The 26406-nt window shown below is 34.0% G+C and overlaps 1 protein-coding gene across 4 annotated transcripts in view; it reads left to right on the top strand.

Moving 5' to 3' along the window:
* Camta (Calmodulin-binding transcription activator) overlaps positions 1-26406 on the top strand; it is a 1022478-nt gene that overhangs the window by 958227 nt on the left and 37845 nt on the right. For all 4 annotated transcript variants that reach the window (XM_067116405.1, XM_067116406.1, XM_067116407.1 and 1 more), the window contains 15 exons: positions 3196-3267; positions 3949-4090; positions 4567-4613; positions 7244-7282; positions 9411-9719; positions 15372-16598; positions 16793-16919; positions 18011-18123; positions 18480-18638; positions 18992-19125; positions 22346-22569; positions 23289-23520; positions 23824-24057; positions 24490-24590; positions 25221-25277. In XM_067116405.1, coding sequence (XP_066972506.1) covers positions 3196-3267; positions 3949-4090; positions 4567-4613; positions 7244-7282; positions 9411-9719; positions 15372-16598; positions 16793-16919; positions 18011-18123; positions 18480-18638; positions 18992-19125; positions 22346-22569; positions 23289-23520; positions 23824-24057; positions 24490-24590; positions 25221-25277 — 3217 coding nt within the window. The remainder of the gene's footprint in view (positions 1-3195; positions 3268-3948; positions 4091-4566; positions 4614-7243; positions 7283-9410; positions 9720-15371; positions 16599-16792; positions 16920-18010; positions 18124-18479; positions 18639-18991; positions 19126-22345; positions 22570-23288; positions 23521-23823; positions 24058-24489; positions 24591-25220; positions 25278-26406) is intronic.

Genomic DNA, 26406 nt, shown 5'->3' with positions numbered 1-26406 from the left:
TGAAAGGCCAAGCGCTTGGACGTATGAGGTCATTCAGCGCTGAAAGGGAAATTGAGAATAAAGGGTTTAAAGCTTTAACAGGAGGAAGACCTCACAGTTGCGCTATGAAACAATTGTTAGCAGAGGGTGGAAAGTAAGATGGAAGAAAGATAATATGAACGGAGGTACAGTAAGAGTGAAGGGGTTGCAGTTAGGGGCCGAAGGGACGCTGCTAAGAACCTTAAGTAATTCCTACAGTGCACCGTGTGAAGTGCATTGGTGGCGCTACCCTCCTTCGGGGGTCAAAGAATAGAAATTAATTTTATTTTAATTATTGAATGAATAATATGGACCTTGTGCATTAACATTGTATCGGCGTGTGAATGCAGATACATTCGATATTTTTGAGACTGCGATCAATCATCTTGTGTTACGTAAACAGCAAAGCCATTATAATAACACACACGAGGTTATAAAATATTACCCGTGCGTGACTCCTCTGATGAATTAGATTTTATTTCAAATGGCTCCGAGGAAAAAATTATTCCCCTTTTTTTCTCGTCTTTTGGGATACGCAATTAATTTTCAGGTGATTTCTGAGGAATCAAGAGGAAAACTATTAGAGTGAATTGTGTGTTTTTTTTTCTTCTATCTATTCGGTGATTTGATTAATCCTTAAACTTTTATCTGTTAAGGAGACTGCAAGAGCTGCCAAAAATTAAAACCCCTTTTATTGCTGCTCAGAAGAAAATAATAATAATGAACTTGTATATAAAAATACCATAAATTCATATTCTCCGTCGCTCTTTTTTTATTCGAATAATCAATTTTGCTCTCTGAAAATACGTTTAATCCCTTGATTGGTTGTCTGTTTTCTCTCAGTCATTCAAGATGTTTTCAGGTTGGGGGAGAAAAAGCCGAGGTGCTGGAGGAGCGGTTGTGCTGATGACGTAATACTGAATAGTGTTGGAGGATGGGTGCTGGTGATGGTGAAGATGTAGGGTGAAAGAAAAGGATGTTGTGATGTTTTTGTTGTTATTAAAAAGTTATAATTTTCATAGCACGAAGGTTGTGTTTACGGGTGAGATATTAGGGGTGAGCACGATAAGAAGTTATAGAGTATGATGTTAGTAGGCTATAGATATAAAGGAAATAAAAATCCTAACGTATATATGCCCAGGCACGAAGATTTTAAAGCATGAATGTCTATGCTTACATAGTAGCATATGAAGCACAAAAAATTATGATAGGAATACTAATATTTTGATAAATTTTTGTTTTGCATAAAAAAATCCAGTAAATAACCTTTGGACGCAATTACAGCATGAAAGCAAAGGCCAAAATATGAGAAGAAAAGTACTCGGGTAATAAGCCGCTCAAAAACTCTACGGATAACCCAACGAGTATTTCACTACCGACTCTAACGAACTCTGAGGCGTCTTCGATACCCAATAGTTTGAGCGCTAACTGAAATATGATATGCGCGCGGAGAGTTATGTTAATTATGTCCGCTGTTTATGAAGTTATGCTAATCCCTACCTCGGCAAGGTCTGTGAATCTCTTATGCTAATAGAACTTTAATGGGTGTTCTGCTAATTAGTTAATCGTTTTGTGCTAATAATGATTCAGCTTAGAAATTCGATGCCCAAGTTTCTCTTTCTCTCTCCTTCTCAGTCGGCGTTTCTCCCTCAGACAGGGCCTTCTGCCAAACTGCCAAAGAGAAATTGGAAGCAATTTAGGAGGATTTTGAACGAGTTTATGATTACTGATCTCTCTAACTCTCCCGGGAAGCATTTGGACCATATTAGCCTTTCTTCTTTGAGTTGTATAGCATTGTTAGATATCAGTGGAAACTATAAGCAGAATAATTCATGTGGTTATCAAGACTTATAAAAGCTAAGCCAACTGAAATATACAGAATTGAACATGGAATAACATACTCATAAGATGAAATAGAGGAAACAAGAGAATGGAGAAAGAGGGTTTTCCTGATGGGTAGGTTTTGTGGGGAGGGGGTCGAAGTGAATGGAGGTTTGAGGTTACGGGGGCCCTCGTTAGGGCGGGGGGGGTTGTAATTTATTCATGCGTTATAATCATCTTTCCATTTTCAGTGGCAGTAACTTTCATCATCAGCGGCATAATCGTCTTTTAACAGAACAAAAGCAGGTCGATTTTAGTCGGTAAGGACGCGTTTGCCATTTGACCTTAGGGTGGTTAGAGCGTAGAGTTCATCCCTTCGGACGAAAGAGAAGAGACTCGCTCGGTTTTAAATGGGACTGTAAGAACTCCTTTCTCTCTCTCTCTCTCTCTCTCTCTCTCTGACCTAGAATACCATTTTTATATATGTTTTTAATCATCATCATCATTGGAGAATATCATTTTAATATATGTTTTTAATCATCATCTTCATCATCATTGGTATTCATGAACCTATGTATCCTTAGAAGTGTCAAGAACTACTATCAATTATGGTGACATGAAATGTGAATCATGTTTCGTGATGTACTTTCGTGTATTTCATTTACAATTACTTTCTGTGAATCTTATACTAAAATGTTTCGTGTCTCGATGTATTTTTATATTGTATTCATGTGTTTCATGCATACCTTCTTATTATCATTTATCAGCGATGACATAGTTGCTTGGTCACTTTCGCAAATATGTTTTTAAGAAATCATGTTCTTGAAACATGAGTTTTAACTCGCTACATATGTTGATTTGAAATCTTTTGATTATGACCTTATAAAATTCTGTTTGTTTCGTAAGAAAAGTTTTTGCAAAGCACGGTATGACTTTATTTATTATATGATAAATTTCATAAAATATTTTGTAACAGGCCTATTTCCTTTTCTTTACACATTCTGATTTTTATTTGTCCTCTGTGATCTTAGACCTATATATTTCTAAAAGCAGTGCTTATATATCAAATCACATTGTTGAAATGTGTCGTGTTTCATATGAGAGTTCTTATACTTGTGCTCTATATATCAAGTACATGTATACAAACAACAAAGATATTTAAGGAAAAAGAATACTTTATTCCCAAAGTTATTATTAGCGTATGCAAATTTTGGTATGTACTGTGATGATTAGTATGCAGAGGTATCTAAAATATGTTTATTAGGACGTGGGTGTTTGGGCACTAATACAAAGTCTTTGTTTGTTATAAATAGAGTATTGCTATTCACAAAATTAATGAGGTACTATTTTTTTCAGTGTATTTATGGTTGTTACGTACATTCTGCCATCCTGCCCACCTTTCATCGCCGTTGCTACTGGCTTCTTCAGGCAAGTCAATTAACAACTTACCTTTTATAAATCTTACTTTTCGTACGGATGAAATGTAATTTTTTTATTCTGTTTAAGTAATACTCATTGTGATGTTAGTGGCTTTTATTTATTTATGACAAGGAATCCGTAATGAAGATCAAACTAAAATGAGAGCCATTTCAAAATGTTCTCTTGATGGACATAAAGAGAGATGAGGGATGGTCATAGAATTATGAAATATTATGTAAGACGCGGCTTTGTCTTCAATTCACGTTCACACTGAGCCATTCAGTCTTCCTTCTCCCTTTTTCTCAATAAAATTATCTTTTCGCCAAAATACCTTCTAGTTTTGTAGACAAAACATTTAATTACTTACATAAGTAACCTTGGTAATCATGTGGCTTTGTCAATTAAATATCAGAGATTTTAATTTGTTAGTGTTTAAAACTCAGCCATAGTATTCTTTCTGAATTAAATGTTCTTTCAATCTAGCATCTTGACCTACATAAGTAACCTTGTTAATCATATGAATTTATGAATTAATTTTCCAGAATTTGGTCTGTATGTTTCAAATTCAGCAATGCTATTCCTTGTGAATTAAGTTTTTTCAACTTAGCATTTTAGGAAGCCTTTTTTTTATGTTGATACAAGGACTGTAGCTCACTTTAGCACATTACTCAAAGGTTTTGTTTTTTCCAGAATCCAGATATCGTGTTGGTGCACTACTTGAACGTGCCCTACCCAGACGACAACAAACTCGTAATGGCCTCCAGTATCTCCTTGTGGGCGGACAAGAAAGAGTGGACCAAAGAGGAGCTCATTAGCCAGCTCAAACCTATGTGTTAGTACAACTTACCATGTTGATTTTCGTTTTTCAGATACTAATGACATGATACATTCTCTCTCTCTCTCTCTCTCTCTCTCTCTCTCTCTCTCTCTCTCTCTCTCTCTCTCTCTCTCTCTCTCTCTCTCTCCCCCATTACACTGAATTTCTTGAAATATGTAAACTAATAACTTTATTTTGCTCTCTCTCTCTCTCTCTCTCTCTCTCTCTCTCTCTCTCTCTCTCTCTCTCTCTCTCTCTCTCTCTCTCTCAACACTAGAGAGTATTAAGTAGATTAGGAGAGTGCCTTTTCTCACTATTTTCTTTTCATACTATTAATAAGTACCAGTACATGTCATTGACCAAATGCTTACTTTTTCTGTTCAGAGTTTGGATAGATAGTTCTTTGGTTTCAATTCGCTAAAAGAGAAATGTTGAAATGAATGAGTGTTGTTGGCGTGTTTACTGAGCTTCTTTTACCCTGGCTTCCGCAGTCTTCAGCGAGGATGAACCGGACCTCAACAACGAACTCGAGATCTCGGTAAATATGACTTCTTTTTCCGTATGTTGGCCGTCTTGATTGTTTTAAGGCTAACACTCAAGCAACTGATTGCCTTTGTATGAGCCATTTCATAACACACCCTAGGAGTAACCTTGCTGAGGATTAGCGATGGTTTTTTTCTCATATTTTTTTTAAGTGGTAAGGATGACACTATACACTTCTAAAGCCCGTGATCATCAGGAGTATGCAGTGTCTAATCTTGCTCTTAGTAAAGGAGGAAGTGAAATTCCTTGTTCATAAATAACTACTAAAATCTCTTGATAATGACTGATTCACTTTCATGATTGAAGCTGGTTCTTTCTCCCTCTCCTGTAGACATTTACATTAAACAGCACAATAACTGTCCTCTACAGTGTTTGTTTTGGATGCCATTGTGTGTTATTAGCTTCTGATCTAGGCAGCATTGAAAGAAAAGTGCATGAAGTATGGGTCTAAACTATTGTCATGAGATATCTCTCATCCTCAGCCATGTATGTTCCACATATATAAACTTATATTCTACATCTCCTGCCTCGTCGTTATTAATGACAGTTATTCGTGGGAATTTCTAAATGTATTGAACTGATTCTTTCTCATGCCAGTTGAAAAAATATTTACTGTGAAGTGCTTATTGCTGTATAAGACATAAAGTTCTCCTCATTGCCAGTCTGATTGCTCATAATTGTTTTAAGCTTTGATTTTTATGATTTACTCACATCTTACTGGTATCCATAATATATATTTATTACCATTTATATCACTTATAATTTAATCAAGTCTGTGTCAAGATTGATACAGTAAAATATGAATATATGTCAAGTCGTAGATTATTTGAAGTAAAATATGTTAGACAGTTTTTTAGGAATTTATGTTTCGACAAAATTTAAGTTTTATATATTTCACTTTGCCATTGCCAATAGATTAACTTAGGTTGAAACTAACTTTTCAGCCTTTCAACAGTATTCCAGTTGCTCAGTCCAGTGCCAGTAGTTTATAGCAAAATGTCTGAAATGGCAAAGAAAACAAAAATTATTATTTTGTCTAACCTGACCTTATATTTCCCCAAGCAGATATCTTTGCTAAAGATAGTAACTTTATATCACATTTCAGAATGATGAAAGACTAAATTGACATTCATTAATTGTAACTTGAGATTCCACCAAATTTAATTTTGCATCGAAAACACTTTAATGACATTAGGTTAGCAGTTGTTTATTTTATAACAAGATTACTTCAGACAACAGAAGTTAGCAATAAAAATACTGCAATATACATTATTTAGGTTTGATTAGGTGTACCTTATTCAAATTGATGTGTCTTTGGAGAACTCTATGTATGTATAGTTGATGAGATTTAATGTAGGTTTCACAAATATATGAAATTTGTCTTCAGAACTTGCTTGGAGCAACTGTTCTTGCCAAGTAGAGCATTGTAATGTATACAGTATTTATCTCTTAATGATGTAGTCTTGTAATAATATGTAAGTTATTACTGGATATCAAGAGGTAGGAGAGAAGGAGCAAGTCCTTACTTGATAATGAGTTTTGTTTTGGAAATAATATCCCTGTAACATGATATTTAATATTGTAGCAGTTATTATATCCCTTGTAATACTCATTTATACATGTGTACACCTGTATTGTGTAGACATACATGTCAACTCCTTCAGATACCCACCTGTGTCACTCTTTGTATAACTATAGAAAATCCATAGGATCTATAAATTGGAACTGATTTAATTAGATATTAACACTTTATTAACAGTGTTCAAAGTATTATTGACACCCTACACACAGACATGTGGATAAGGTTTTGAAAACTACAATCTCATCAAATTTGTTCATTTTTTACGGTGGTGTTTGTTCATAAGCTGAAGCATTATTTCATCATTCTCAGAACAAACAGGCATTAAATTCTGAGCCAATTTTTGTTATAATCCACTAGGTTTTAGGTACTCATCTGTAAAGAACGTTAATGAGGGAAAATCTGTATAATTTATGGACATTCTGTATGGGTTGACATGCACATGTAAAGATACGTTCAACTTTTAACAACGAGCTACATTACATTTTTGTTTGTGGTGCTGAACTGTATATTTTTCAGAATCACAGAACTTGTCAGTTCAGTTGTGTAGAATTTTGGAGTAGCTACGCTCCCATTCTCCCTTCCTCAGGCAATATAAGTGTTGAATGTGATGTGTATAGAGTATGTCGATGTTAGTTGTTCCTCACATAACAAATTCTTGCTCTACTAGGTTATTTGGCCTGATCTCTGCAGCAGACTTTTATTTTTGGCTCTTTTGTAGTGCCCTTTTTTAATTCTAGCTAGAGCAAAGTCAAGGGAGATGAAATTTTTCCCCAAAAGTAAATATTTTACTATTCTAGATGAATTCTTTTAAAAATTGCCTCTACTGCTCAGCTTCCCCCCAATAAATCCTGATATTTGAATATCAATACAATACTTTTTTTGGAATAACATCTATTGCATGTGACTAAATCCTAGTAATTAAAGCTCTGAATGATCTTTAAATATAGTACTCTGTTAACCTCCCCTCCCCACTCATCAATTATCCCCCTTGAGTGCGCTCAGTGACCCCAGTATCAGTGTTGAGTGTTTCCATGTTCTTTTAGCCTTCGTGTGGAGGTCGGGTGTACAGCCAGATCAGCAAGGTCAGTCTCTTCCATATCCTCTTCCCCACTGATGCATCTTCTGCTTAACCCTTCCTTTTCCTTAACCTCCACAGTCACAATCAGCATCATGGATATGGTTTAAGGATTGGCTTCTCCGCAGTTCGCCATTAAGAGACTGGCCGAATTGTGGTCCAACCCAATCATAACTGTTTTATGCATCACTTTGACATAACTGGTCATTCAATAGTTTTTCTATTTTTTGCATTTTGAGATTTTTTACCTCAGTGCAGTCGTTTCCTGCATTTTTATTTAACCAAAGGATATCTCGCATGAGCAGAAGAGGTACAGTAACCTTAACTCATGCAGTACAGAGAGGGTCCTCATTATTTTCCCAAGACTGTACCTTATATATGTAGACTAGTGTTATTTATCATTACCTCTTGAGTATTCATAGCTATATAATATGTTGGTTTACTGTGTGCTTTTTTCAAAAGTTATATATGAAAACAGACTATCATTGAGTCTTGTGAATACTTTGGCTGGTCATGATTCGTAATCAACTTCTCATTGTCTTGCAAGTGAAAATGTTAAAGGTTAGATACCACTAGAAATTACAAGTATTGGGATACTTTAGCATGGGTACCCTAGGACTGGAATTGTTGATGGATTTTTGTATATTGTAAATTAAAAAGAGGTTACAGTGTTTTGTGAAAAGATATTGGATAATTTTTTTTTACAGATATAATACTCTTTTTTTTCTATCTTCAGCATCATGATATTTTTCTCAGTTTAATTTTCCCACATAGAAGTAATGAGAACCTTCTGTATATAACAGATATATTAAACTGCAGTTTTTAAGTTTTTCATCTGCTGTAGACTTTATCCATATGGCAAAGATTTTTCAACTGGTTAATATGGTCAGTCATGATATACTATAGACTACAAGAAAGGTAACTGTTGTGGGTATAAAAAATAGCTTGTAAATACTGTATTTTGGTAATGCTTAGGCTTCAAAATTACAAAATAGTCTTCCAATAATTGAGCACTGTATAAGATCAGTGAGTTTTTTGTTCAGTGGAAACTGAGTCACTATTGTTAACCATCAGTATGCTTCAATTCTGTCTTCCTTAGTGTGGATTGTCTCTATATGTCACTTACAGTTTCTCCTGTTTACTGTGGATATAAAATTCAAAATAAGACAAAGTTTGAAATTCAGTTTGGTGATATTCAGCTTTTCAGTACTCTCTTTTACCTGTTGACTGCATTCCATTAAATTAGGTCATAAAAAATTCTTTTCATAGCTATTTCCCCATCACTATTTTCATGCTCCTGTACAAAGAGAATGAGTAATTTTGAATTTTTAGCAAAAATTTTTCAGATCTCAAGATAATTTTGATGAGTTCATTAGCTGAAATGAAAGTTTTTGTCATGTGAAATACTAAATTGCACTTTTTCAATTTGGTTTATGCATCACTTCCCCCAGTTTATGGTGATGTTTAATTCCCCTTTAGAACATTTTCAAATAGCTATTGCAAGCTGACAACCCTGCATGCAGTGCCATCGGTTATCGCATTTTTGCCCTAGTCAGGTTTAACATCCTTTTTAAATGTCATGCAGGAATCTCTGATGCTTCATAAGTACTCATATTGAATTTGTAGATTTGCCCATAGAAATTTTATATTTCTTCATCAGCCAGTCTGTTAATAAACTGTATTTGTCCTTTTATAAGACTCCTTTAGTTATTTTGTCTATTACAGGGCTGTTGAACAAGGTAAGCAATGTTAGTGCATGCATGTGTAAAGAAAGCATGATAATAACCTGGAGTCTGTCGTTAAATCCATATCATTAAGACTAGATGAAATTTCCATTTATTACCTAAGTATGTTATTTACATATCATTTTTATAAAATCATGATGTGTAAACCTAATCAAAGTATGCTTTTCAGGATTAGTGTCTTTTTTACTCTACATGTGTTAATTGACATTATTTTGCTAATTTTATTCCCTCATTCTGTACTGATAGTCTGTATAGTCTGTATAACATTTTAAAATTTTCTTGATATACTCAGTAAACAATCAAAGGAGACAAATCTGTTAGCGAATACTTTAGTATATAATGTAGGTGTGGATAGACTGCAATATTTCAGTAACCAAAGTATAAAAACAGACTGCAGAGACAGTGGAAGCTATCGTTGCGCAACTCATGGAAAAGCAGCGCGTTGCAAGGGCAGCAGCAGCCGCAGCAGCCGTTGCCAATAAAGGTGGTGTTGAATGTGGATGTGGTGCAGGTGTTGGTGGCGAACACAGCAAACAGTGCACGTTACATCCGCTGCGACGTCTCGGTGTGGCCAAACTACCCCACCATCACCATCACCATCATCATCACCATCACCATGATTCGGCCAACACAGTTACGTCTTCACGGCAGGCACTTGTAGCCATGCCAACACCATCAGATTCTGATACAAATAACCAGGTTTGTTGAACAGCTTCTGTATAAGTTTTATATACGTCTCTGGTGTATTGTTATAATTTTAAACTCATTGCCATTAGAAAGGGAAACAATCATTATTTAAGATAAGAGAATTTATATTATGTAGAATGCTTATAGGTTATGGGTGCTGTATAAGAAATAAAATAGTACCTAAGGCATTTAAGCGTTTGGTTTCCAAATGCAGTGTTTAAACTTAATTTTAAATAACATCTATAAATGCATTAAGTTTTTGATCAGTATTTTTCGTTGCTTAAAATCACTAAAGTATTCCAAATGGATCACTGTTAAATTTCAGTACCGTATAACACATAGCAAGGTGGAAATAGATTTGACAGCTGGTTAATGTATTATTATTAGAATAACAGTATATAAATTTTCCCTTCAGATATGTGATGACCAGTAACCCACTTTATTATTTATTAGCTTTGATTTTGAGTTTACAGTATATTTAATGTATTGCAAAAGCAACCACACAAAAAACAAAGCTTTTCAGGTATTATGGCCATAGTGGTTTTCTTTTAATTTGAAGGTATTAACTTTATGGCTTATTGTTCTCTATTTAGGGAACTACAGTACATATTACAGTTTATAGCCTAAGATATTTAGTCACAGTCTTTTTACTTGATACTTGAGCTTCTTGTTAAAGTTTAGAATAGAAAGTTTAGATAAGGCTGTTTTAGAGCTAGATCTTAGGTATATATTTATGTAATTGCATATTTTAAGCATCTTTGAGGATTCATAGATACTGTAATTTGTGTATACAGAAAAGTTATTTACCACAGTTATATTTTAATTCATGATAAAGCTACTTCTGTTCATCAAAAGTTCAGTGCACTTTAGTATGTATTATACAAATCATCAGAATTATTCCAGTGTGAATTTATATGAAAATTATTTTTGATGCACATGAAGAAAATAGAATACTGTAATATAGTTGATAGTAGCATTTATATATTCAAGAATCCTCTTATTAGGATGCTCATGTTTTGTGTGAATAGTACCTAGAGACTTGAGTGGATATCCCATATGTTTTACATAGGTTTCCAGCTAAATTTTATTTAGTTTTAATTAGAATTACAAAATAAGTTAAGATTATAAATACAGTACACCAAACTTATCAGAAGGTCAGTTTGTACATTACATCAACTCTGCAGCATAAACTTTTAAAAGCAGCTTTCTACCCCAAAACAGTATCCCTTTTTTTTTATAACCCATCACAGTATGTTTTGATGCTTTTTTTTAAGTATTTTTACGGCACTTTCGGAAACTAAACAGATACAATTTTTTCTGGATTCTTTATAACAAGATATGAGTAGATAACATTGAAAATGCTTCTTAGTACTAATATTCAGTCTTCATTTAGACATTTAGTTCATTTCTCTTGAGTTTGTTTTTAGATTTTAATTTAGAAATCCTTCATTTCTTTAGTCTGCAATGTATGCAGTACACATAAGGAGTCTTAACGTTTTAGATGCATTTTATTGTATATTGATTTTAATCTTATATATATATATATATATATATATAATCTTGTAGGTTGTATGACTTTACCTCATTCAGTACTGTAGGTGGATGATTTTAGTAGAGCATGGCTAAACCTGTTAGTCTTCATGAAAACAATCTATTACTTTCACACAAATGTGATAGCCAAAGGAAGATAGCAATTCTGAGATATGGGTGAGGCTTCTGTGGTACTTGATGCCAGTTTGGTAATGTCAGGTAAACTATTTCCTTATTTAACTTGAACCACATGATGATTACATTTTTATGTATTCTGAGTAATATGCAAGAAAGGGAGCATTGATGTTTCAGTAACATGATGCTTTCCATCTCTCAAAGATAATGCCACACAATGCCAAAGCTCTGCTAAATTTTACAAATTTGTTAGCTTTATTTACAGTCTTTCACTTTTGAATTTGATTTCTTTTATTTTCTTTTATTTGCAAGTCATGTTACAAAATTTTCAAAGAGAATTATATAATTGCAATAAGAGAAAGTTTTTTTAATATCTTTTTAAAATTGCACAACTTTGATGTCCAAGTTAGATTTTTCATTCTTAATATATAACTCAAGAATGGAATAGCTTTCTGGAACAACAAACTTAAAACTATTGAACCTCCAGTAGATGCAACCATCATAACTTAAAAATTATCTGTTTTAATCTGTTAAAGTATATTTAAATACTAATGGGTCAATTGCATTTTAGTTTTGCAGCTGCTAAAATAGTTTTTTTTAAAGTACTTACACTGATAGAAATTTTTCTTTTGTGCATTTTTCCATGGTAAGATGTTAAGATTTTTTAATTTTCTTGCTCTGATATTTCTTCATACAGTTGATTGCTCAAATTACATTTGGTGTTTATCGTCAGTGGTTATGGTCAGATTTAATTTCTATTTTAGTTGTATATGCTCTTCGTCATTGTGATTATGAAAAGAACCTATCGGGCTTGCAGTTAAATTTTTTACCTTTAATGGTAGACTTAATTTTTATATCATTAAAAGTGTTGTAAAGATTCAATAATATCTTATTAATTGTTTATTCGGAAAGGTCAGTGTCGTTTTTAATCAGACGTACTGTTTGTGTGTATATAAATAATTTTGTGTGACTGAGTACTTTCATATTGGCTTAAATTATTTTACCAGCATTGGTAGAGTCAGTTCCATAGATCTTCCTTTACAGACCTTTAGATTAGTTTAAATTTATTTTATTGTGTGAAGTCAAGCCATGGCTGTTGGACTCCATGGGCAGACTGGTTAATAGGCACTTCAGTATGCTTGCACTTGAGAACATACCTTTCTGCAAGGAAACAAAAATGTAGTCATATTCAATTTCTTTTATAATCATTGCATGAATAGTAGGTGATGCAAAGCAGTCAGTAGAATTACGATAACTGAAAGTCCTTTCTACTGCTGGTGCAGTTCAAAAAGAATTAAAGCAGATTGTAGTTCTGTGGTACTATTGAACTATATTTAGGGCTTTACTCTGATGAAGTTTAGTTGTTGGAATTTGGTAGATCAGGCATTATACAGTTATAGATACTGTATCTATTATTTTTTATGGAGTATTTTTTCCTAAACAGTATTTAGTTCATACATTATTCACTGGAAGATCTAATCAATAATATTGTTATTGAACCTAAGATATATTTAGGATTTTCTGGTGTGACAATAAAGCCTTTTTATTATTTTGCAAATCCACCATTTAAATACTAAATGTAATACAGTAATATGTATTGTAACAAAGGCTATCCACCCCTGTTAATTGTCCATATCAAGATAAATCTTTGTACAGCATTCTTGCTCTTAAATGAAAACTATGCGACGTTACAGTTAAGTAAATATTCGTGTGAAGTGGCTGCTTATAGAATTGATTGAAGTATTACTATTTGAAAGCATATATTGCTATTTAAAAGACAACAGCAATTCTCAACTCTTTTCCCAGCTGATTTGGAAATTGATATGACAGTCCATTAGTGTATTTGTTATAGAATGGTAAACATACTGCTGTTTTCTTGGAACGTAATATGGATTAACTTAAAAGATAAATAATTTTATTCCTGTTGTTTCATTGGGAATCTTGCAGATATCTTTCCTCTTACAGTATATACATGAGGCCATTTCACATATTAAAGTCCAGACTAAATTGTAACTATTATTTTATTTGAAATACAGTATAGAATATAACACTGTACTAAGTTCTGTAGATTCCAGTTATGTAAACTCCACATTTCTTTGGTCCCTTGAAATTATATAGAGGAACAACAGCTTTCCATTATATTTATGAGCTGGAATAATTCTTTGTTCTTGGCTTCACTTTAGTGTAACCTACAAGCATGAAGGGAACCAGGAAGATACTGAATTTCCTTAGTGTAGTGTGAGGAACTAAGTAAGGTTATATTATACTAACCTACTTGATATCTGCAATATTTTACAGGAAAAATTATGGTAGTTATCCTTGTAATTAATTACTGGAATGTATATAATTTTTTATACTGAATTTAGAGTTAACTAGGCTTTTTTAATTATTACTAAAATATTTTAGCAGGAAAATATTTACTCTCTTTTTTTTCTACTTTGCAATAACTTGCCCATAATAATCATCTGGAGATAAGACAATCTCAGAAGATGAAAAGTGGTTTTGAGCGAATGTTAACATCACAATCTTGGATAGCATCATTGTCGATATATTACATCATTATTCTGATCTGACTCTTACCATACTGTCAGATTTTGATAACTAAGCCTCTGTCATATATAAGAAATGGTGAACAATTTCATGCTAGTTCCACAGAAATTCAGATGACTAATTTTATTGAATTACTATAGTTCAGTTTTATAATGTACTTGTGAAAAATACTTCAGGCACTGAATAGCGCTGAAATTATTTTGCATTCTTAATTCATGAATTCATGAAATTTTTATATCACAGAAACCTATTGAAATGTATACTATGAGATAATATGACATGGTTTCCAAACTTACATTCACTATTTTTATTTAGTAAGCAATCACATGGTTGAAAACTATTAGTGCTGTACAGTATAGTATTTCACTTAGTGAATCGTTAGGTCTCCCGTTATATTGTTAGTTGTCCTAACTCTTACAAATGAAAAACTTAAGGGTTTCCTTATCAGGAATCATCCTTTCCAAAATTTTGGAAGATTTAGAAAGCTTAAACTATTATACAAGGGAAGTTTTATCTTTAGGCTGGGTAGATGATTCAGTCTTATTTTTGTATTTCTAGGATTTACTAAAATTCAGAATGGGTGGTTTTTAAATCTGAAGGACTGTCATACCACTGCCCGAGCCATGTTGCAAATGGGATGAATAGCCTTTGTTGAGTGTGAAATAGTTTGAAATGGCTTTTTTTTTTAAAACTTTGTTCATTTCTGAAACTTTGAAGCTTTTCCATAACTGGACATATATTTTATATTGTCAATAAGATCTGGACATTTTCCATGACTAATTTGTTAAGCTGTTATGTATGTATGTATGTATATATATATATATATATATATATATATATATATATATATATATATATATATATATATAATATATATATATATATGTGTGTGTGTATATATATACTATATATATATATATATAATATACATATATATATATATATATATATATATATATATATATATATATATATATATATATATATATATATATATATATATATATATATATATATATATATATATATATATAAATATATATATATATATATATATATATATATATATATATATATATATATATATATATATATATATATATATATATATATATATATATATATATATATATATATATCAAATGGGTACCCAGTAAAGTTTTTAATGAAAGTATAATAATATAGCCTTACAAAATTTTAATAAATTTTAGTACAATTATGAAACAATGTTGAAAGGTAAAAGTCATAAGTTGATATATATACCCTCACAGCTTCATGCAATATATGACTGAATGTGTGAAGTTGAGGGGGTTGTAGCATGTTAGTGGCTACATCCCCCAGCCTGCCATGAGTCCACCCTGGCTTGCCCTGATCAACTGTAAATACCACAGTGTGGTCAGGTTATTCCCTGTGCATGCATGTGATGGCTGCATGCTGCTGCTCCCACAGGTGTCGTCAACGAGTGGGCCAGGTGGGTGCGTCACCCCCCAGTACCAGGGCGTAACTCAGGAGGGGGCCTGCCCACCAGAGCCCCCACCCTCCACCAGCAATACATCTAATAACAACAACAATAATAATAACAACAACAACAATAACAATAATAATAACAACAACAACACCAATAGCAACAATACAACGCCCAACAGCAATACAAATCTGAACACCACTACAGCCCCGCTAATCCTGAACCTGTCCAACATCCAGGGCGGGGGTGGGCTGCTCATCCTCAACAGTGGTGGTGGGGGTGGGCACCACCCTGCTGCACATCCCCCTCTGGCCGGCCCCCTCACGCTCACATCGTATTTGGGGCAGCCTCATCCAATATCTACAGCTGCCTCCATCGTCCATGGACCACCACTCGTCCCACACTCCACCCATGTAGCGCATCTCCACCACGCACCACATCACCATCACCCACATCATCACCATCATTTACAACACCATCCAGCGCAGCAGCATGGACCACAACAGCCTCATGGCCCACAGCAAGGTGGTCAACAACCTCAGCATAATGCTAATCTCTTGGTGAAACGTGAGGGTGACAAAGCAGACGTGATGGAAAGTCTCAAGCTAGATGCAACAAATGGGAACCTTGCACTGGATTCAGGGACCTTTGCTAATTTGGTGTCCAGCTTGGAAGCAGGTGAGGCAAGAACGACTCAGCAGCACCAACAGCAGCAACAGCAACAGCAGCAACAACAGCAACAACAGCAGCAACAGCAGCAGTCCTCAAAGGATACCTTTCTAGGTATAAAAGCAGAGCTTTCTGAACTTACTGCAGAAAAAACAGAGCTTTTTTCAGATACATTAGATTTGTCTCCTGATGACATTCAGAAGACTCTCTCTGCAAACCTTCCAGCAGGCTCATGTAGCCGTAAGGCACCTTCCTCATCTGATGTCAATCCTATGGACTTCATTGATAATGATATGACATCCCCGGAGGATGATGTGCTTGCCAATTTGGATGCTTTTGATATGTTGAGTGACTTCCCTGATTTGGATCATTATGATACATCACCTCCAGACAACCTGAACAGTAACAACAGCAATAGCAGTAGCAGCACAAACAACAGTGGCAAGAGTGTTACCAATCAGAGCCAGCAAACCACAAGGATGGATTATAGGGAGAACACTGCAAATATAACAGACTATTCTCCTGAGTGGGCATATCCTGAGGTAAATTCTTTCATAGTTTTTCTGATATAGATATTGACTTGCATTGCAAAAAGTTCCTCAGTTTTAGTGTGTTGAGATGTTTTTACCATAGACATGTCTTGTATTTTTTCCAGATTGCATTATTTTCAATATGTGCAGAATTCCAGATTGCATTATTTTCAATATGTGCAGAATGTTTCATTTTTCTTTCCAAGGGTGGAGTGAAGGTGCTAGTAACTGGACCATGGTATAGCAGTTCCTCTCCTTACACAGTACTCTTTGATGGTGTTCCCACAGCTACTACTCTTGTTCAGTCTGGTGTCTTACGCTGTTATTGTCCAGGTAACTTAGATATTTTTTGTAAGGAATTCAAGTACAGTACTTATGTGAATTTAAGACTTCATTTGCAGCTCAAAGCTGCTATAATTTTGAAATTATCAGATTGATATCATAATTTAAAGTTGATTATTTTCTAAGGGGATTCCATGCTTGTGACAGTATTATCTCAGTACACCTGGTTAAGAAAATATATTATCATGAATAATTTTATGTTCATGTTTGTCTCAAGATATAGCAGTCTGCAGAGCATAAATTGCCTAGTACTTTTGCATAATATGAGTATTATTCCAGTTTTTCCTCTGTGGTGTACTTAGCCTTGTCTTTAATATATGTAATTTTTTAATTAATTCATATCCTTTAAATGTAAAAGGCATTGTTTGATAGCCCTCAGGAAGATCTACTTCTGTGAATATAAGCCAGATTCACCTCCAAACTGGTGTTGGTATAAATTATTGCAATTATTTATAGCACAATCTTTGTTAGTACAATTGCCTCCAGACACATAATTTGCTCTATAACAAGTTCCCCCTCCCAAAACATTTGCAGGATGTTCACATCCACCTATATGTATAAATGTACCCCTTACTTACTCATGTTTTCATGTGAAAACATCATTTCCCAAACTTAGTTGCTTCTTCCATACCATATGATCTGTTAACATTTCTGAGGAAGTTTTAAGGCATCTTTGTTAAGTGGAGATATTTGGCCAAATTTACTCTTGATCTAATTTGCAGTGTTTCTTTTGTACATTATGATATACATTTTAAGAGACCTTCATCAACACATGCCTATATTTTATTTAAGATTTTCCTAAACTAAAAGTTAAACTAATTGCAATGCACACATCTTCCCTTTAGAGTCACTGACAAAAGAATGGTGCATTTTCATGCATTTTAAATGATAATTGGGTATGAATGAAATTATATGGCTTACCACAGGGAGAGGAATTGATACAAGCAATCCTAAAGAATTGCTTGAAAGCAGTGTGAAATATTTAGAGATTCATCATCAATATTTTTATTGTAGATATATTTATGCTACAGAAAACTTAATGTTTATATACTATATACAGTGATACTTTTTTTTTTTTGCAGCACATGAAGTTGGTTTAGTAACTCTTCAGGTTGCCTGCGAAGGATTCGTCATCTCCAATTCTGTGATATTTGAGTACAAACAGCCTCCATCCGATGAAAATAAAGTGAAGGAGGTGAGATGACATTGTATTTTCATCATACATGACAATATAAGTAGAGTAGGATTCAATTGGGCCATCTAATAAAAACTTGGATTTTACTTTATTTATTGTACAGTATTGATTTAAATCTGTTTTCAAGAACATCATAAGTTTAGTCATTAATGGGTATTTCGAATAAGCCAGTTTGCTCTAGATTTAACACTTAGTTGTCTCTAATCTCTCAAATAGAATGGACAAGAACTGGCTGTAAGTGTAAGCGTGAGTGTTTTTTGAAGAGCAAGTTAAACTTACATCTGCTGTGCTTTGGTATGTTAGATATTACAGTACTAGCAGAGCCAAACTTACATTAGTTTTCTTTGCTTTCTCAGGAGCAGGTTGTACGGGAGCAAGATGAGCACCTTCTCAAGTTCACGCTCCTCCAGCGGTTAGAAACGATGGAAACAAGGGTCCAAGTTTGCCCCGACAGCCAGAAAAGCCCATCCAATTACGAGAGTGATGTCATGATGCACAAAGCCCATAACTTCGAGGTGAGCATATGTCTAATTTTGTTCCTTGCTGACATGTTGGATGGATGAAAATAATATTTGGAGCTGCTGATTGGTTACCTTCCTTTGTGATGATATTTTATAAAGTATATTCAACAAGAAATAGGTGACAGAACTCTACATATTATGAAAAACTTTTATTATGTTCAGACAGATCAGTAAGGTACAATTTATCTGCTGCTAAGTATTTCCAAGTCAAAACTATACAGTATTTGTACCATTCTTCATGGGTATACTATATAAAAAAAAAAACCTTGATAATTAAAGACTGCAAACATTTTACTACTCTTATTGTTACAGGCACAGTATTATTTCAATTCCTCTTACAATTTCAGGAGCGAGTTGTAGTTTACTGCCAAAGGATGATTGGAAAACAGTGGCTTGGTATGGATCATGGGTTTGCGGCTGAATTACCGGAGCTCCATGGCTTAACTCTTTTGCACTTAGCAGCCATGCTTGGATACTCTAGGTATGCAACACATCTACAATTTTGTTTTTTTTTTTCTTAATCGACAGTAACGTACAGCACCATAGTTATGATATACTAACAAATGATACATCAAGGTTTAGATGCACATTTTTTAAGAAACAGGAAATTATCACAATCCCTTATCCCATCCCTTTTGGGCCAGCTGTGTTTCTGTTTTTGGATTTTTTCGCATATTGGAACTGAAGCTTGCTCCATAAATACAAACGCGCATTTTATATTTAAAACTAAAAAAATATATGCCACCAAAAGAACCGCAAGTAACCTGTGCACTTGTGTATCATCTGATCTTGTGTATGCTACCCTCAAAATTTTGTTGCCAAAACATTTCATCTCATAATTATATCGTATCGTGCGAGCTGCATTTTCGGTAGGTTACACAAGGCTATGTAAGAGTTTCATTTTGATATACATGTATTATACTAGGCAAGGCTTCTTGTGCTTATCCCAGTTTTGGTAGATTCCATTGGTAATGCATTTTACATCTAAGCATTTTGACTAAGTCATAGGTCTCTTAGAAGCTAAAGTTCAGTAGGCTAAATGTGAATAACCATACACTCAACCAGGCTTACCAAACTTTTGGCTTCTCTAATAGTTCACTACTATTTCTTATAATTAACAACTTGTAGCTTATCTATTAATCCATTACTATTTTTTATATTTGTCAACCTTTTAGTATTTCTTGCAAAATTTTGTTATAAACAGTAGCAAGTACTGATATAACCGAATTGAGGAACAGCTGTTTGTGACATCATTTGCTGTAATTAAGAGTTGTGTTAAAGCTGTCACCTTGTTGAAACTTGCTAATTCTCAATGGTGACTCCTATAAATAAAAACAAAATACATTTTCATTCATTGTTCATGCAATGGAGAAAGTCTTAAGAAAGAATATCACTAACTTTAAGCTGCAGGTTAAAGTATAAAATGAATAGCGTGCAGCCTGCAAAACAATTTGGAATAGGAGAAAGCAAAATCACACATTTATTGCTTATATAAATAAATTTGCATTTTTAAAACCAAAGGTTGTCAATTTACAAGAAAAATGTATCTCAGAATTATGCTTCATCAAGTAACAAATGACAATGGAGATGACTGTACAGTACTGCTTAATCAGCTCAGAGTTTAACAGTGTAAATCTTACAAAATGCGAGCGGTGCTCAATTCTAATGTTTATATTATGTAATTTGATGATAATATAATAATAACTGCGACATACTTTACTTGGCTACAGTAAGCGAAGCAAGTCATATTAAAATTATCATTTTTTGAAATATGGCTTTACTGTTTGACTTTTGCAGATGTTTATTCCCTCTACAAAAGAAATGCCTGTTTTCAGAGCTTTTTTTTTAATTACTTATAAGAGATTGTAAATTGTAATACAGTTTACAAGTCAAAGAATTTGGTACTGTACTAATACATTATATTGAAGACAAAATAAAAAGGAGACTTTAAAAAACTGAGGTAAATGTTGGTGTTCGATAAGGATCATTCTTGAGCCAACTGCTGTTTGTCAGAGTAATGGGGGAAACTTCCAAGGAGTGCCTGGTATTTGCTAAACTCAGGTGACCTAATGTTGACAGTGGAATCAGAGAAAAAAGTTGCAGATATGTTTAAAGGATGGAAGATTGGAAAGTTATGGTGACTGGAAAGGAAGAAATACAGTCTGAAAAGTTGCCATGTTGATTTTATGGGAAACATGCTGTATGTGGCAGGTATGGAAAAGCTGCTAAGAACTACAAAATATACTTGGGGTAAGAGATTCATCTAGGAGACAGTAAGAAAGAGTAGCTCCAATATGGATGAAGTTTCAAGAAATTGCTAGGCTTATGGTAGATATATCCCATTAGTAGGCAGAAGGGCAAATTTTCACTTTAAAACCATAGTTGCCTTCTGGAGTTCATAAGAGCCTATGATTTTCCTGTTCTAATGTGTGCATTGAACATTACTGACATTCATTTCCATAGCAAATGATTAGTTTTAGAGATACTGATCCCACCTCATATCCTATAGTGGGAAAGTGGGGATTTTAGGGGAGGAGGCACAAAATGAGTAAAATACATGGATGGAGTTAACCTAATATAACCTGGGAGACCCAGGTCCTCACCTAGTTGAGAGGTTCACCCCTTCCTTCGCCTGGACTCCAGGAGAGTAAACACCTCCTACTACCTAATCTAATCTAGGGTACAGGGACCATACGTAGCCAGGTCACACATAAACCCGTTTTTGGACTCCCCACCTAGCCTTACCAAAGGTACTATGTCCTTAACCTAGCCAGGGAGCTTCCCCTCAAACATAGCCTAACCTAAGGAACTATAAATTTGAATAACAAGGATTGCAATCTAACCTAACCCTGGCCCACCACTAACATAAAGGTAGGTTACCAGGTCCTTACTTTCCTGTTGCTTTTTGTCACTTGAAAAAAAATCTTTCAGAGACCCCTTGCCTTACATTCAGATCTTGCAGGTGTTTGGGGATGGTAGGATACATCCTTGTACAATTTCACTCATTTGCATTTGTCCAAACCAAAAACATCAGTTTCCCATTGCCGTCCCTAATAATTGTAGGATATGAGGGAATCCAATATTTGTAAACTGCTAATATGTTACATTCAGTAAAAAGAAAAAAAATATAGGGAACAAGGCAGGATCGTAAACCTTGACACCTGCATGGCATTAAGATAATTTTATAAAGTGTCTGAATATGAATACAGACTGCCCAAGGTTAAACAGATGCTTTCTCAGGAGAAATATAGTATAGACTGTCAGTTGATTTAGCATCTGGAATGAAGATCCAGGAAAGTTTAAATTACATTACCTTGTAATTTAGGGTTTATCTGTTATTTTGTAAACAATATACTAAATTTCATTGAATTACTGAGGGTATTAATGCATGTCACTGCAGGAAGGTAGTGGAAAGTATTTGTTCCTCGTTCATCTCTGTCAGCAGTGGCCATAAATAAAAAATCTTACTCCTAAGATTGTAGCAGTCTTGATAGTTATAGTATGAAATATTTATTCATGTAAGCAGTTGAATAGTAGACTGATTTATTCTAAAGACTTGTATGGCATTTATCATTCCTCAGATACATTTAAATCTAGGTTGCTAATTTTGTCTGAAAACCAAATTTAAATATGCATTTAGTAATTTATGTACTGTACAGCATTTACTCTAACAGCAATACATTTTTCTGTCAATGTAACAGGTTAATTGTATCATTGTTACGTTGGCGTGATGAGAATCCTTCACTGGTACTTGAAAGTGAAGTGGATGCTCTGCGGCAGGATTCTCGTGGCTGCACACCTTTGAGTTGGGCTTGTTCTAGAGGACATAGGGACACAGCTCTGCTTTTGTATCGCTGGAACTCCCAAGCTTTGTTGTCTCAAAACCAGCTTGGGCAGACACCATTGCAATGTGCTAAGTTGAATGGTAAGTTGGATACAACATTGTATTTAAAATTCAATTGATCTTGTTGAATTGTGGTCAGACATAAATTTTTTTCCGTAACTGGAAATATCTGTCGTTGTTTGCAGCACAATATGTAAGACTCATTTACTGAAACAGTTTCTGTCATTTCAATACTTAAGTGAATGACGGTACATGGGGTATTGGCAATAGGTAAGTTTCATTTGACATTAATTGAAAAGTTTATTACTATATTAACTGTTAATTAGGGTAAATTTCCTAAAAATTACAGACAACTTTGGAAATATATAAACTATTATTATAAAAATTTTTAAGTAATGATGATAAAAACAAAACTGAAGGAGAGAAGTATGGTGATTTTTCCAAAGATAAGAATTTAATGATTGCTGTATGCCTCTTGAGCTTTAAAAATTTTAAGTGATCTTTTTGTTGCTGTACTTTAAAAAATTTAAATGGTTTGGATTCAAAGAGGATATCTGAATCATATTTGGACTTGTAATACATATTACTGCATATTAAGACATGTAGTAGTATGTTGTCCAGTTATAACCTTAAAGCTAAGTGTTGCTTTGTGGAGGTAGAGATTTTTGTGGGCTAAAATGGTCAACTGCCCCATGGGTTAGGTTCCAGCCGTTGGACAATAATACTGTATGTATTTCTTATTTTTGTACTACAAGCTAGTACTGAATTTAGAATCAGATTATGATAGATTTCATTTTCAGGTCATCATAAATTGGCAGAAGAGTTGCAGCTCTTAGAAAGACAAAGAACCCAAACTGGCAGTATTGAGGGCCTTCACCTCTCTCTGTCTGCATCTTCTTCTAGCACACAGCTCTCTACTTCCACATCTACAGCCTCTTCGACTTCCACTACTCCTGGAGCTACTCCAGCTTTTACATTATCTGGGACAGCTCACCAATCACCTGATGTGTTCCTCCGGCCTTCACCACGCAGGTACAATATTGGAAAATAGAAATACTGTACTGTGTTGTGTGCACCATATTCTTATATTTACTCTTCCTCAATGACATGTTATCAAAAGATCTTGCAACATTACTCATCTATCCCCATTTGCCTTTACTGTATTTACTATACAATTTGCAGTCTCCTTTTGGTGTTTGCTTTAATTTTTTCATTAATATTTATCTAATTAATATTTATGATAATAACGTATACTTTCTTCAGGTCTGTTTTCTGGATTCAAATCCCATGTTAGGCACTGAGTAATTTCTTTTCAATCTCTTTGATGTTTTGCAGGTGTGACTTTAAGAAGCAACGACACCTGAGTGTTGATTTACCTCTGAGCAGTGAAGATCAGTGTCGTCCAGTTGGATGTCCGTCACCAGTGTCCTCTTGGAGTGACACATCAGCCCGAAGAGGAAGACTAATTAAAAGACCATCAGTAGACTCTGGAATAAATCTAGCAAATGTAGACACCTTCAAAAGAGCAAGTTTAGACTCTGGCCTTGATGTCCTGCAAAAGTACTCAAGGTAAGTTTGAAGAATATTATTTGTGATATATTGTCAACTTTAGATGTAAGTTTTAAATTTTTCAGTATTTGTTTTTGCCAGTCTTCATGCTGACCACTTAGTTATTGACTGTCAGTCATATTGAAATACATATTTCAGTTTTACATAGAACAGGGGCTGCATTTTTTTTATGGTCATTTCAAAGTCAGATTAATTTTAATTCATGTTTCCCCTACTGATTTGTAGTTTGAGAAGTTTTTAAATTATGCAAGAATTATAAGCTTCCTCTGAAATTAGGATACATTTATAATATCCTGTGCACATTGGTATTAGAAACAGCTTATTATGCAAACTAAACATGATATAACAGTGTCATGCATTAATCCATTAAAACTTAAGGAGCACATAAAAGGATAAGTTTAATCATAGTTTAAGGCTGGGAAATCTTTCTAGGGGTGAAGGTGCCAGTCCACAAGTTTCAGCACCTTCCCTCACATTGGACAGTGCTGGGGATGATGTATTGGACTCTCCAATGCCTTTCCAGTTTAATCCAGGTAATTCGTATATTCATGATCTACTCAGTTTTTAGGAAATCTAGTATTCAACAGGCAAGAGCCAACAACAGGCACACTTTTTTTTTAACTAGAGTATCTTGTATATTTCTTATAAATCATCAAAGCTTGGTGCTTTGAAATTAAGGATGCTTTTTATCAAAGTGTAGACTGTCATGTTTGCTTAAGATATTTATCCTTATGGCTTTTGTTATTTAGAAACCTTCTTCATCATAATGTATCTGTATTTCTATGGGCATGAATATAATTTTCATTAAATTTCTTTTTTAACTCAAAGGGTCTGTGTTTATGCATGTTTCTTAACTGAATTCTAGTTGAACCAAGTTCTTTGTATTTTTTCATGATACAGTGCATAAGTGCCACTTCCATATATTGTTTAGCACAGCTTTTTTTCATTGTTCTATTTTAAATTTTAGATCTATTGTTATAAAATTAGTATTGCAGTTACTACCTAGTGCTGGTCTGCTTCTGCAATTCTTTAAAATCAGGTAAGCTTTATGTGGCTAGTTTAACAAAAAATAAAATATATTACTTGAATGTTATCAATGTTAGGAGGGTCTCAAGTTATTCTGGTAACAAACTTCAGTAACAAGTGTGGCATGATTGTCGCAGGTGCAAGCAGTCAGCTCCAGACTGAAGGGGACGAAGAAGATCATTCCTCTCTCAGAGGTAAGTTTTTTCATATGGCAGACTTTCCTTGTCTTGATGTTAGTATTACAGAATGATAGTACTGTAGTTAACAAGGTCATGATATACTTTGTTTTAGAGCTGACAACCATCTAATGGATTACTGCAAAGAAATATTTTATGTATATTGTATTGCTACTTCTGTTATTTAATTCTAAGTCACTAATAAGTTCCCCATCAGTTTACAATACAGTATAATGAAAACATCTCTGTAATAGACGCTGAGCAATAAATTTGTTACAAATATTTCAGCTACAGAATTTATTATAATTTTATGTTGTTAAGACACATTTCATTTGCTTAAAATTCTATGTTTGGTTAAATATATATTTTTTACAGTGCACATAATTTTTTTTTATAATAAAGAGGTAAAGACAAAAACTATATGGAACGCTTTTTAGTACTTTGCATTCTTTGTGCTAGTTATCTAATATACTTACTTATCTGTTGTGTGTGACATACAACACCAATAAGAAGCTAGACACAGGAGGGTAAATTTCAGTAGTTACTTGGAATACAGTATATAGATAACTACTTTGTACTTTCTTTTTGTATATGATGTTTACATTAATAATTAAGTACAGATATTAGAAGAGGGAGACAACATAAACCTGTTATATGGTAATTATTTCTACCTATACATTCAATATCGTTGTTTAACATTTTTATATCCAACTTTCCCTGTATGGGGTTACACGTGAAACAAGTTCTCTGTAATCGCTTATGTCTGTGCACTCTCTGTCTGTATTCCTGTCTGGTCTAGACTTTCATCTGTGCCATTTTCCATATTTTCTGGACCTCATTACTGGTCTTTGACCTGCTAATTCTGTATCTACTACTTTCCTGACTAACTGTTCCACATCTTGTCCAAACCATCTCAGTTTTTGAGATATGAATTTCAAAATATGGAAGCTGCCTAGCATACTCCAGAGTAGTACAGTGTATATTATGCCAGTCACCTTTACATTTAGAAATTTTAAGATGATCCCCAATTCTGTGCACTTTTTCAATATTTTTCTTTATTAATAACTGGTGGTTATAGATTCCTGTGTGAAAATTATATGTCAGCAGACATTAAAACAGATCTGATAATCTTACGATGACACCACCT

The sequence above is a fragment of the Macrobrachium rosenbergii genome, chromosome 14 (genome assembly GCF_040412425.1).
Source record: "Macrobrachium rosenbergii isolate ZJJX-2024 chromosome 14, ASM4041242v1, whole genome shotgun sequence".
Classification (NCBI taxonomy): Eukaryota; Metazoa; Arthropoda; class Malacostraca; order Decapoda; family Palaemonidae; genus Macrobrachium; species Macrobrachium rosenbergii.
This window is presented reverse-complemented; position numbering and strand designations above follow the sequence as displayed.